At 42.7% G+C, this 14395-nt stretch overlaps 1 protein-coding gene across 13 annotated transcripts in view; it reads left to right on the forward strand.

Annotated features, from left to right (window-relative positions):
* The window catches only part of PDZD2 (PDZ domain containing 2), a 383590-nt gene that overhangs the window by 340219 nt on the left and 28976 nt on the right, over nucleotides 1–14395 (forward strand). For all 13 annotated transcript variants that reach the window (XM_022564757.3, XM_089908715.1, XM_089908723.1 and 10 more), the window contains 5 exons: nucleotides 459–591; nucleotides 4823–4904; nucleotides 6355–6389; nucleotides 7110–7257; nucleotides 8511–9316. In XM_022564757.3, coding sequence (XP_022420465.2) covers nucleotides 459–591; nucleotides 4823–4904; nucleotides 6355–6389; nucleotides 7110–7257; nucleotides 8511–9316 — 1204 coding nt within the window. The remainder of the gene's footprint in view (nucleotides 1–458; nucleotides 592–4822; nucleotides 4905–6354; nucleotides 6390–7109; nucleotides 7258–8510; nucleotides 9317–14395) is intronic.

Here is a 14395-nt window from a genome sequence, read left to right on the forward strand (position 1 = left end):
TGATGGTGGTCGAGAGACTGTTACTTGATGATCAGAAGGTAGACAGACCTGAGATCAACAGTGTGTGACATCTGGGTAACCTCTCTGAGCCTGTGGCTTTATCTACATAATGGGAATAATAATACCTATTCAAAGCATTGTTATGTAAATCTCTCTGTGTAGTGCCTGGCATATACTATGTGTTCAAGAAATGGTAGCCTTCATTGTTGTCCTTATTATCAATTTTATTTAACTTTACTACTTCTGAAAATGCAGATAGGTATGCGTAATGGTCTTTGTCAGTTTAAAACCGAATGTGTTTATGACTGTGTTGCTTTTTTATACGTATGCAAGGATGAAAGGATGTCATTTGCTTTGTTAAAGTGTTCAGAAAAGATTTCATATTATAAACCTCTCCCAGAAGGAAATCTTGTAAAAAGCTAACTGTTATCGCAGAGTTGATCATGTTGCCTCCCTAGCCGCGGAGATCAAATCCTGGAAGTGAACTCAGTCAACGTCCGCCATGCTGCTTTGAGCAAAGTCCACGCCATCTTGAGCAAATGCCCCCCAGGACCCGTTCGCCTGGTCATCGGCCGGCACCCTAATCCAAAGGTGAAGTATTTCATACTCTCCTGAGTATGGGAAGACAGCTATTTGTCCAGTAGCAATGACACACATGTTCCTATGCCTACTCTTTGATGAGACAGTTCACCCAGCTGGGGATGGGAATCAGCCTGTGGCCACACAGTGACCAAGGTAACTGATACACACGGGAAATGAAATCACTGATCTGGACTTCTTCGTCTCCACACTCAGAAAATTTTATTAGAAAATGTTGACAATATGTTTGGTGAATTTAAAATTTGTGGAAGGTAGGAGTGCTGGGTTCTGAGTAACCCCCAGCTGATGGCTCGATTTCTGGTGAGATACTTAACCTCTTTGGGTTTCTGCATCCAGAAAATCTGAGAGCAGTAAACTAGGTGATCTGTCCAGGCCCTCCTTGACCGGAGCAGAATACTCAGGTGTAATTAAGGCTTAAGAGCCCACTAATTTTTTTTCAGCATCAGTATCACATAGTTGGCCCATACTAACTTGCCGATAATCATAGCCCCCGTATCGTTGGCCTCTGCTATTTACTTGGTTGTATCTCTTCTACTTATGCGATTGCTTTTAATTTTTTAAGCTAACCACAGGACACTTTAGCAAGTTCAACTCAACCCATTTCGAGCACGAATTTTTGTTGTTTTTGAGCACTCCAGGTAAAAATCTTTTAAAATTAGCCTATCTCTAACATGGTAATCAGGTTGTATTTTACAAAATTTGACCTTTCAACAACTCAAAATGCTTATTAAGAACATTAGCTCTTCCCATGCCCGTCATGTGGCCGCCCCTTTTGTATTATTTGTAGTATTATTCGATTACATCCTAAATGGTCCCAGGCTGCTGTACTGGATGGACTCTTATGCCATTTTAAGAGTAAGATGTCTGTGCCAGGAGACCTGGTAGGTCCTCCCATGGGCCACATCTGAGATTTCTTTAGTGCATTAACTTTATGGGGTCATTTTCACTGTCTCGGTGGTGTTCATTCGTTGACCAGTTTCCCCTGTACAAATAAGCGCTATCCAGCTATGACTCCAGGCCTTGATTTGGGAAGGTGATGTCGACCACAGTGCTTGAACAGTGATTGCCGTCAGACTGATTCAAACTCAACCCCACTACTTTCTTTCCCCCAGATCATTTTCTCTTGTCTACGAGCATTCTTTAAAATGTCTTACATTAAAAACTGCTTGAATAAATATCATTAATAGAAAATCAAGTCCTGCTTCCTCCACCTTTTTCCATTTTTTCTACTTGGCACCCCCCATTTTTCTCCTTTCTGTTCTATAGTCCTGACTTTCCCTTAGAATCTGTTCTACTTTGTCCCCCCGCTGTCCCCATGAGTCTCTCTGGGTCACTTTTAACACCACTTTGCCTCATAGTCTCAGCTCCTCCCTCCGGGGTCCCCCCTTGGATCCCACTACCCACGTGGCCACTCCTCTCACCTTAGGGAGCAGCCCAACAAGCTGTGGCTGACCCAGCACATCCCTCAGCAACATAGAAAATTAAGTTCTCCGTGGGCTGCAGTTGTTGGCTTCCAGGCATGCCCGACTTCAAAATCCATTCCAGCCTAACACAGGTCATGATTTGTTCAGAGGTCTGCCTAATCTCAGCCCAAAGCATCTGCCTAATTCGCCCGTACAATCAAACATCAAAATAGCATTCCGGTGCCAAGCATAAGAGTCCTGGTGGACTGGTGGTCTGTGACCCCGTGGAACACATGGGTTGACTCGTGTTTCTAGCCGCAGTAATATGGTCGTCAGGATGGTGCTGGAGATGTGTCCAGTGAAACCAAATTTCAGTATTTGTTTGACTGGATTTCATGTTTCCTCCTAGGTAAACATGGTGTTCTTAGTTGTAACATCATACTATATTTTCCTTTTGGTCAAGATTCCATTTTACGTTGAATGTATTTTTGTACCACTTATCCCAACATTTTATGCCAATAGTACATTTTGATACTAAATGTATGTGCTTTCTCAGTTTTCATGTTGTTCCAAGAGAAATACCACAAGGATTTTCTTTTCTTCTGTTTCTCGTAATGACTGGAGCAGTGGCTGCCCGATTGGGATATTCAAACCCTCCAGGTCTAGACAAGCTAAGATCTAGACCTGCTCGGGTGGCAGCTTCTAGCTTACGTGAAGTAGAAGAAAGTAACAGAGGCTCATTATTAATTGGTCCTGCGGCTTTCAGCATGATTAGAGTTATCCAGGAGATCTTTCACTTGTTTCAAACCCCAGCCATTTTTTTCCCACTCAGAAAAATAATTGTGAATGTTGAAAGTCTAATATCAAGAAAAATTTGCAACCTCTGTTTAATGGCTCAATTATACAAAATTACTCTTTGCTTTATGAAGGTATGTCGGGGGCAGGGAGATATGCCTGTGTGCATGTGTGTGTACATATTTATTTCCTGTGACGACTACTGGAGAGTTTTACATAAAAGCTATGATGTGATAATGATTTACCTGTTAGGTTAAAGCGTCATGCTGAATCCTGTACAGAAATATTTATTTACTTAAGGCAGATTGCAAGCTTATCCAGATATTTTTTATGCTAAATGTTATTTTAGTACACAAAATGACCATTCTACATTTAAAATATTCTTTAAAAAAGAAACTGTACAAGTTGCATAGTTGTTTTTTAAAATATCTCATAGTTCAGCATGTATCAGGCTTTTTAGAAATCTTCCCACGAATAATTACAGTTATGGATAACAACTGATGGGGGGTGCGGAAATCCATGAGTTTACCATGATACCAATAAATATAGAAGGAAAAGATAGTTATCAAATCACCGTTTTGAAAACTTCATCGCAATTATTGATTCAGCAAGAATAATCAATGATGCTAAAAGCATTGAGTGGAAATATATTGGGAAGCAGGATACAGATGGAGTTTCAAATTGTCTCTTGACAGATTACTCATTAATGACGACGACAATAGCAACAAATCCTGAGGAGAGATCTGGTGAACTCACCCTAAACAAGCGGTCAAAGTTATCCCCAGTCATGAAGCACACTGACCCTGAGTGCCTCTGTGATGCACTGAGAAGGGAAAAGTTTTTGTAGTTTGGTTGTTTTTCTGCCCCCAAATGCATAATGTAAATCTAAGCAGGAAGAAACTATCAGACAACTGCTAACTGAGGGTTTGAATTGGCCTGGTTTCTTTCACATTGTCAACACCAGGAAAGACAAAGGCTCAGAACTGTTTGGGGTTAAAGGTTGCTAAATAGACGTGAGACCAGGACCCTGGGTTGCCTGATCGCCACCCTAGCCCCACTGCGCCCTCCCACCACCACCAAAAACATTTTTTTCTCTAAAGCATTGCTAGGCAAGGAAGTTGATGGGTGACAGGCCACTAAAGGTCCACCACAGATAAGGAGCTTGCACCAGAATGTAAATCGGTCACATCACTGTGCACACAGTTTAACTCAGTTGACATTTTTCTCCTCTCGAGACATTGATCAAAGAAGCGGAGCGCTGATTTGCCTTCTCGAGGAAAATCTTTATCTCCTCCCAGCCTGGCGTCAAACTTTCGGTGAATTATTTCCAGCCTGAAGACACACTCTGAGTGTCTCTGAGCATTTCTGAAGGATAGTATTAGGAATGTGAAAGGTATATTAGACGGTCGTTTGTATCAACATTAAATTTCCTGAGCATGGTAATAGTACCAGGGGTATTTAAGAGAAGGTCCTTGTTTTTAGGAGATACTTGCTAAATTATTTACAGGTGAAGGGTCACGATGTCCGTAACTGACTCCCAAATGGTTTAGTAAAAAGTTATAGGGGTGTGTGTGTGTAACGATGGAGCGTGAGTATAAATGTGGCAGAATGTTACAAAATAGTGAGTCTAGGTGAAGAGTATACTATTCTTGTGCTACTCTTGAAAGTTTCACCTAAGTTTGAAATTGTTTAAATAAAGTTTAGGAAAAAAGAATTAGAAGTGAGTGTTCTAGAGAGAGGCACATATCAGCCATGTTGTTGGTAACCAGAGCTGAATGCTTTGCTTCCTGAACTTGGGAACCCTTTGAAGTTCTTGTTTTGAATACATTGTTTGAAGCAATCGTTAACCCAGCCACACTACCTTACATGCCCTGATTTATTGCTTCAGGGGGTGGTCATAGTCTTTGGCCCTGCAGTTTTCCTCTTTATCTGCACTCCAGCCTCTGACTCTGGTCCTAGCTACTTTTATTGGGGAAAAATAAATAAATAAAATCGTCTAATTTGTGCTTTCTGCTGACAACCAGGTTTCCGAGCAGGAAATGGATGAAGTGATAGCACGCAGCACTTATCAGGAGAGCAAAGAGGCCAATTCCTCTCCTGGCTTAGGTACTGTAATTGCACATCTTCATTCAACATTCAGAAGAGTTTCTCGTTGAGTTCCCCCCAGGGGCGCTCCCCTGCCCAGTATTATTGGAGTCTTGGTAATTATCACATTTGGCAGAAGTAGCTGTCAAAGAGATTCCAGGCTTTCTCTTTGCTGCCGCTGCTGCTTTTGATCTCTGCAGTTATTTAATGTGGTGTATTAAAGTTCCACCCATGCCTGCTTCTTATACTCCTTTAAGATAATTTGCAGAAATGAGTGAGCAGCATTTCAGGTGTTTATGTGCAATTCATTTGAAATGTTCTGGGTGGAAATGAAGTGCTACCAAAATACCAGCTGTTTTGGTAGACGCAGGGAGGGTACAATCCATCCAAAAACCTGGGATTTCTTTATATGAGTTAAAAGTTTCAACTCAAGCGTAACAGAGGCTGCAAAAAATCATGATTTCCCCTTCTGAGGTGGAAAGTTCAACCAGAGAAAGGATTGAGGTAGTAAGAATTTTATATGAATTTAAAATATGAAACTTTGCATCAAGTTTGAAAAGTAATGTTTCCTGTAGAGTGGATATCTAAAGGGGCTCTGCAGACATGTCTGAACTCAAATATTAAGATTGATATCGGGAGGAGACTGAGGCATGAGTTACTGGTTGTCAGAGGCAAAGGAAGGCATACAGTTTTTTGGCAACCGTGAAATACCCTAGTTATTTACATCCATAATTAATATATTGAAAGTAGGCATAGCCATAATGGGCTCTTTATTCAGCTAACTCATTCTCCTGACCTGCCTGAAGGCTGTCCTCTCATAATCCCAACATATCCATTCAGTCAGTTATAAAAGATTTTATTAAGCCATGATCCTCAAGCCCAAGATCTTTTTGCTCATGGAATATAACTTAAAGTCTCAATGCTGAGTCTTTTTGTCCTTCAACTAAAAACTAAAATAGATATTCAGCCCTCTCCCTCATTCTTCCATGAGTTTTTTGGGGTGGTCTTCCTTGGTTCATTCATCCTTCAATCCATTTATCAAATATCACTGAACACTTCCTAGATCCTAGTGCTAAGCCCTGCAGGGCCAGATCACCGATAGGTAAATAGTCGAGGAAGGAGATGAGATGCATCCACTTGTAATTAAATTATATTGTGCATATGGAGATTGGTATATGGGTAGTATAAAACATTTTTGAAATTCAGAAGAAGTTTCTTCCAACTAGGATCATCATGGAGGTAGCCGCGTCTGAGGGCTTGGAGCATAAGCAGAATGTTGGGAAGTGGGACAGGATGGGGATCAGGTACCTAGGTAGACTGCACGCACGTCCATGCGCACGCACGTCCATACCCACGCAGCGAAGGAGGTTTTGTTTAATATGATTGGCTCCTTCTTCTCCAGTTAAGGAGGTGAGCCTGTCCGTAAGGATTTGAGCTTCAGTGACAATATGGTGAATTTCTCCCCCAACAGGTACCCCCTTGAAGAGTCCTTCTCTTGCAAAAAAGGTGAGTCAAGACACACTGCTGCCTCGCTCAGCTGGCCCACAAACCAATTCCTGAAGCCCATAAGTCAAACTACAGATCCTAGCCCATATTTCTGTCCATGAGTCATTTTGGCCACTTTACACAGGAAATGGCAACAATGTTCATTAGGGAACAAGTATACAAATGTGTGTTTATTAAATATTCATCCAGGAAAAGAACAGAACAACAAAATAAAAGAACTAAGCTACACTTTGAAAAATAGCTGCTTCATAATAAAGGGGGACCCTGGTCAGTTTGCGGGAGGGTACCTGCAACTTTAAGGAGAGTGTGGAATCTTTCTCAGGTGGCCCTTCCCAAATCCCAGTGGATCAGAGAACAGGCGTCAAACTCTCCTGTTTTGTTGTTTCATCAATAGGCTGAGCCAGTGCCTTGGAATTCCATTCTACTTCCTACCTCTTCCTCCAGTGTTTCTCCTGGGATGGTTGATGTTTTGCTGCTGTGGCTTTTCTGATCGCAGCCAAAAAAGTATTGCTTAAAAACATTGTCTGGAAGCCATTGCCTTTTAATGCAGTGTTTAATTTCGCCATCCTAAAGTAAATGGAAGTAGGTGTTTACCATCAGAGCTGTTTTGAGTGACCACAGATTAGAACAAAGTGTTTTCGGGAAGATAGGATGCAGCTACTGTTTAAAATAATCTGCTTCTGGTGCAAATTCCTCATCCCGCACTGCCTTCTTCAACAGGACTCCCTGATCTCCGAATCTGAACTCTCCCAGTACTTTGCTCACGATGTCCCAGGCCCGCTGTCTGACTTCGTGGTGGCCGGCTCCGAGGATGAGGACCCCCCTGGAAGTGGCTGCAGCAGCTCCGCGGAGCTGCCTGGCGCCTCCCGTAAGCCATGACTTTTCCGATTCCACGATGTGTTGGTTTATATGTCACGGTGCTGGGATACGAAAAGAGAACTGGAAATCACACCTCTGGTTGAGTAGAAGCCACCTTTCTACCCTGGCTAAATTCAGAGTTTGCTCTTGGAAAATGCAGCCCACTCTTAGTGGCTGGCCCCCCACTTCTGTGGTAAATGGGCTGGGCTGACGTTCTGTACCCGCAGTGTTGAAGGATGCTGAACCGCCCCCCTTTGGGTGGTATTTACACAGTGTAGTCTTGGAATTTATGGCGCCAAATCGTGGCTGGCAACCTGATGGCCTTATGTTTTAGGGCAATCCTAGCCAAACTCCTTCCCTCGCTAGCCCCTAACTTAATTCTTTCGAAGAGGGCAGTGAGTGAAAGATTCAGAACTTAGACATTATCAAATAGGGATTTTTAGAAAAAGACCTCATTGATTATTTTCTCGGTATAATCTGAAATAATCTGATGTGAACCATACTGACTTCTCATTCCTGCCGGTGTGGTTTCCTTTTGCTCATTTCTCATGTTTGCGTAAGAAAATCCCTGGTCTCAGGCGAGGCAGATGAGAACCCGTCTAGCTCATTTGGAGCACTTGATGTGCCTCCTCTGGTCTCTGATAGAAAAGTTGCAAGGCGGAAGCACGTGTAATCTTTCACTACATTTAACGAGAACTGGAGAGTTTGCAGAGCAGCCCACGCTCTCCTTCCCTTCCCAGGTTGGAGTTTATAAATCATGTGTAATCTCAGGCTTCACTGTGCCCGTTAATCAAGCCCCACCCCCAACTTTTGCAGATGAAGGAAGGACCTCAGGTGATAAGAAGGCCCAGGTGTGCAGGACCCATTGGTCCCCGGGCATCCTCCCACAGAGGAATATTCGGCGGCAGCATTTAGGTCCAAGTCAGTAATGTGTTAGACATCACGGATGTTGACAAGTTAATACATTTCTGTCTCTAGGCAGCACACATGTTTAAGTGAAACAAACCAGAGGTTAAGATATTTTTAAAAAGTAGAAAAGCAAAAAGGGAGACCAGTAGGAAAAGGAGAGAGGGAAGCCAGCTCTCTGCTCTGTGGAGATCCCGAGAAACCGTATCATTTCAGCCTGGTGTCCAGTAGCCAGAAGGTGTGTATCTGGCGTTTGTGAACGTGGAAATGCTCGTGTGTAATGAGGGGGGTCAGATTAAAAGACCACGCCAGATGGGAAGATGTTTCATTCAACTTTTCTTTCCCCAACCCCGCCAGCTCACAAGGAACCAGGAAAACCCAGGGCCAACAGCCTTGTGTCTCTAGGAAGTCAGCGGGCCTCTGGGCTCTTCCACAAGCAGGTGACGATTGTCAGGCAAGCCAGTCTTCCTGGGAGCCCCCAGGTCCTCCGAAACCCTCTCCTCCGCCAGAGGAGGGTGGGCTGCTACGATGACGACGCCAGCGATGAAGAAGAGTTTGATGGCGAAGGGGACTGCATTTCCCTCCCGGGGACCCTCTCAGGTCCCAGCAGGCCTCTGACAGACGACAGCTCTACATGCGTCTCAGTGGCCTCTTCCAAGGTCACGGGTATCAACCAAGAGGCACATCCCCAGAAAACCCTGGTCAGCAAGGCCTCCTCGGTGCCTCTCCTTGGCAGCTCGCTGGACTTACAGGAGAGTGTCCCAGGAGGCGTGGGGGGCACCCTTTTACATGCAGCCAACCCACTGGCCCCTTCAGAGGCCCCCGAGGGGAGCCCTGGCTGCCTGGGGAGGAAGGAACTTTCAGGATCGAGGAGTTCACCCAAGTTGGAGTGCAAAGCCGGATCAGGCACCCAGAGTCTGGCGAGCACGGACAGCCCCAGTTCCCTCCAGCAGAAGAATGACAACCTGGGGTCCAGGCACAAACCAGTGGCCAGGGTCAGCCCACACCACAAGAGGCCCGAGGCCGAGGCCAGGCCCAGGAGCTCAGAAACGGCCAGCCTGACCGATGGAGCCAGTGACCCGTGTGGTCCGGACTTGAAAGTCCAGGCCACTTCCGTCAAAGTGGCTGTGACTGGTTATCAGCCAGGAGGAACTGTGGAGAAGGTAACTGATTTCTCTTAGTTACTTGGGATCTAGTGAGTATTATATGAATGAGTATGGAGCATGCTGTAAAGCATACGTTAATCTGTCTGAAAGAAAGGATAATGATTGGAGAATTATCTTTCAATAGAGCCATTCATTTCAATACTCAAACTGCTTGGGAGCCTGGTAATACTACATCACCAGGTTGGTGCGGGGAGGTGCCTAGGTACTGAGTCGTGAGATCATTTGGCCAAAAGATATAGTCGCTCTCTTACCTGTGCACAGGGCCTACGGCTGATGACGGAAGGGCAGTGCTAGGCCAGTGGAGGAAACCCCTGGGTCTGGTGCCGGCTTCTCCACTGACTAATTGGTGGTCGTTTGGGCACGTTATTGCATCTTCCTGAACCACAGTTGTCTGCACTGTAAAATAGGGATGGTGCTGTCTGCCCTGATCATCTCACAGAGTCGGGGTGACCGTCAAATATAGGTTAATGGTGATTACGTCTGGCTGTCAACGTTCTGATTGATCCTTATTTTTTCAGACTTTCTACAGTGATGATGTATAGTTATAGCTACTCATACCCTTGTTGTGAGTATCACATGAAATAAGGGGCATGCGTTCACTTAGAAACATATAATGTACTACATTAAATGCACGTTAATACTATTTATGTTTCTACTTGGTTACCAGTATGTTAGACTGGCCCAGAATTATTAAATTGTACCTTTTAAAAAAAATTTTAACATACCTCCACTTTAGCAAGGAGAGAGTAAGAGAAACAAACATTGTTTACAGTCTCCTCAACATAAATAATTTCATTCTGAGCAGAGAATCTGAGACGACTTATAAGGCTATACAGGTATGCCTCGGAGATAACGCAGGTTCAGTTCCAGACCACTGCAATAAAGTGAATATGGCAGTAAAGTAAGTCACATGAATTTTTTGGCTTCCCAGTGCATATGAAGGTTATGTTTACAGTATGCTGTAGTCTGTTAATTGTACAATAGCATTATGTCTTTAAAAATAATGTACATGTAATAACTTTAAAATACTTTATTGCTAAAAAATGCTAACCATCTGAGCCTTCGGTGAGTCATAATCTTTTTGCAATAGTTTCATCAAAGATCACTGATGACAGATCACCGTAACAAATATAATAATAATGAAAAAAATTGAAATATTGTAAGAATTATCAAAATGTGACAGAGACAAATATGACAGAAATGAGCAATGCTGTTGGAAAAATGGCACCAACATACTTGCTCGACGCAGGGTTGTCACAAACCTTTAATTTATAAGAACCACAGTATCTCTGAAGTGTAGTTTTTATTCCTATATTTATAAAGATGTGTGTTCAAGTGGTTTGTATAAACATACAAGAGAAATATAAAGTCATAAAAGCTATTCTAGGCAGAAGGGTTTTTGTTGTGTTTTTTTTTACCTTGTAGAAAAAGTAGAAACTCACATCTTTTCCTCCTCCTAAAACATTATTACCTCTAACTAGCACATGTTTTATTTTTTTATTATTATTATTTTTTAACAAAGCTTTTTGGTCATAGGTTCAGTCCTTTTTTAAAATATTTATTTATTTATTTATTTATTCATTCATTCATTTGGTTGTGCCGGGTCTTAGTTGCAGCAGGCAGGCTCCTTAGTTGTGGCAGTCGGGCTCTTTAGTTGTGGCTTGTGAACTCTTAGTTGTGGCATGCATTATGGGATCTAGCTCCCTGACCCCAGGGATCGAACCCGGTCCCCCTGCACTGGGAGCACGAGTCTTAACCACTGCACCACCAGGGAAGTCCCAGCACATGTGTTTAAAATGTAATGTTCAGCTAATGGGTAAACCCCTTCTTTTTAAAAGTATCACAAGTTTTGAATAACTATATGAAGCCAAATCAGGGGTTTTATTCATAATAATTTATTTCTATTAAAATAAGAGCTCTTGTACTTGTGAATTAGTATCCCCAGTAAGACCTTTGAGCAGCATTTAAAACTTTTGTACAAAAGAAGTTCAATTTTTCTCACAAAATTTTTAGTTCCCAAATTTTATTTTATTTATATATGCAAAAGAAAATAGACTACATTGCCATAAGGTATTTACCCTCAAATATTAGAAGCTTAAAAAAACCCAAAACTTTCTCTTTTGGCAAATAGATTGTCTTCCACCGTTTTTGTTGAATACTTTTTAAAATTGAGATGAAATTCACATAACATAAAATTAAACATTTTAAAGTGTCCAGTTCAGGGCTTCCCTGGTGGCACAGTGGTTAAGAACCCGCCTGCCAATGCAGGGGACACAGGTTCAATCCCTGCTTCCGGAAGATCCCACATGCTGCGGAGCAACTAAGCCCGTGCACCACAACTACAGAGCCTGCGCTCTAGAGCCCACGAGCCACAACTACTGAGCCCACGCGCCACATCAACTGAAGCCCACGTGCTCTAGAGCCTGTGCTCGGCAACAAGAGAAGCCACCGCAATGAGAAGCCCGCGCACCGTAACGAAGAGTAGCCCCCGCTCGCCGCAACTAGAAAAAGCCTGCACGCAGCAACAAAGACCCAACACAGCCAAAAATAATAAATAAATAAATTTATTAAAAAATAAAAAAATAAAATGTCCAGTTCAGTGGCACCTGCTGCATTCAGTGCTGTACAATCAACTACCTCTGTCGAGTTCCAGGCTCTGCTACTGGTTTTATATTACATTTATGCCTTATTAGTAAACAGAAAATTCACTGAGTTAAACGCTGTATAGATTTCCCTCAGCAGATAATTGATATTTTACTGATTTTTTTTTTTTTTTTTTTTTTTTTTTACAAAAGTAGCTAAAAGATACTCCATCTGTTTCACCTCTTTCCTCTGCTGCCACCTTTGGGCCACTTTATGACTCCTTCACTCAGAGGGTAAATTTCAAATAAATCTGATTTAGCTATTTAGCAAGTCTATTTAGAAACTTTTTTTTTTTACAGTAGGTATTAGAAGAAAGGAAGATGAAGTAATTGACACTTGGCTAAAGTGCAATTTTGAAATGTTAATTTTATTTATTCAGCTTAGTCCCTCCCTAACTCCCAAAATGAGGAGCTGATTTTGGTCTTGGATATCTTTTTATTATTATTATTATTATTCAGATTTAACTGGGCATCCTGTGTGGTTTTGGATTTTTTTTTTTGGCTGTGTCAGGTCTTAGTTGCGACACGCAGGATCTTCTGTTGTGGCATGTGGGCTCTTCATTGTGGCATGTGGGCTTCTCTCAAGTTGTGGCACGTGGGCTCTATAGTTTGCGGCAAGCAGGCTCTCTAGTTGAAAAGCGCGTGGGCTCAGTAGTAGTGGCGCACAGGCTTAGTTGCCCTGGGGCATGTGGGATCTTAGTTTCCCGACTAGGGATTGAACCCGTGTCCCCTGCATTGGAAGGTGGATTGTTTACCACTGGACCGCCAGGGAAGTCCCTGGTCTTGGATATCTTGATGCAATATTATAACTATAATGCCTTGCCTCTATACAGCCTTTCGTGGGTTTTTTTCTTCATTTTCTTATTTTTTTAATTTATTTATTTATTTTTATTGAAGTATAGTTGATTTACAACGTTGGGTTAGTTTCAGGTATACAGTAAAGTGATTCAGGTATACATCCATATATACCTATTTTTTTTTCAGATTCTTTTCCCTTATAGGTTATTACAAAATATTGAGTATAGTTCCCTGTGCTATACAGTAGGTCCTTGTTGGTTATCTATTTTATATTAGTAGTGTGTATATGTTAATCCCAAACTCCTAATTTATCCCTCCCCTCCCCACTTTCCCCTTTGGTAACCATAAGTTTGTTTTCCGTGTCTGTGGGTCTGTATAGGTTTTTGTATGCTGAGTGTTGTAGCTGTTATCTCATTTAATTATCCTTTATTTAAAACTCTATGAGTTAGGGCAAGTCTTATCATCCCCATCTTTTTTCTAATTTTTTTTATTGTGGTAAAATACACATAGTATAAAATTTACCATCTTTTTTTTTTTTTTTTTTTTTTTTTTGCGGTACGCGGGGCTCTCACTGTTGTGGCCTCTCCCGTTGCGGAGCACAGGCTCAGCGGCCATGGCTCACGGGCCCAGCCGCTCCGCGGCATGTGGGATCTTCCCGGACTGGGGCACGAACCCGTGTCCCCTGCATCGGCAGGCGGACTCTCAACCACTGCGCCACCAGGGAAGCCCTAAAATTTACCATCTTAACCATTAAAATGTACAGTTCCATGATATTAGCATATTTATAAGGTTGTGTAACCATCACCACCATCCATCTCCAGAACTCTTTTTATCTTGCAAAATGGAGACTCTGTACCCATTAAACAACAACTCCCCGTTTCTCCCTCCCACCAGCCTCTGGAAATCACCATTCTATTTTCTGTCTCTATGATTTTAACTACTCAGTGTACCTCATATAAGTGGAATCATACATTTGTGTTTTTTTTATGACTGGTCTTTGTTGCTTATCATAATGTCCTCAAAGCTTATCCACGTAATAGCATGTGTCAGAATTTCCTTCCTTTATAAGGCTGAATAATACTCCATTGTATGTATATAACACATTTTGCATATCCATTCATCTATCACGGACACTTGGGTTGCTTCCACACTTTAGCTATTGTGAGTAACACTGCTATGAACACAGGTGTACACACGTCTCTTTGAGACCCTGCTTTCAATTCTTTTGGGTATACACCCAGGAGTGGGATTACTGGATCATGTGGTAGTTCTGTTTTTATTTTTTTGAGGAATCTCCATACTGTTTTCCATAGTATGGAAATGGCTACACCATTTTACATTCCTACCAACAGTGCACGAGGTTCTCATTTCTTCACATTCTCACCAACACTTGTTATTTCTGTATTCTTTTTTTGTGTGTGTGTGGTACGCGGGCCTCTCACCGCTGTAGCCTCTTCCGTCGCGGAGCACAGGCTCCCGAGGCGCAGGCTCAGCGGCCATGGCTCACGGGCCCAGCCGCTCTGCGGCATGTGGGATCTTCCCGGACCGGGGCACGAACCCGCGTCCCCTGCATTGGCAGGCGGACTCTCAACCACTGCGCCACCAGGGAAGCCCTATTTCTGTATTCTTGATTGTA

This window comes from Delphinapterus leucas, chromosome 3, assembly GCF_059928025.1.
Source record: "Delphinapterus leucas isolate spDelLeu-1000000601 "Yukka" chromosome 3, BTC_Dleu_Yukka2, whole genome shotgun sequence".
In the NCBI taxonomy this organism is placed as follows: domain Eukaryota; kingdom Metazoa; phylum Chordata; class Mammalia; order Artiodactyla; family Monodontidae; genus Delphinapterus; species Delphinapterus leucas.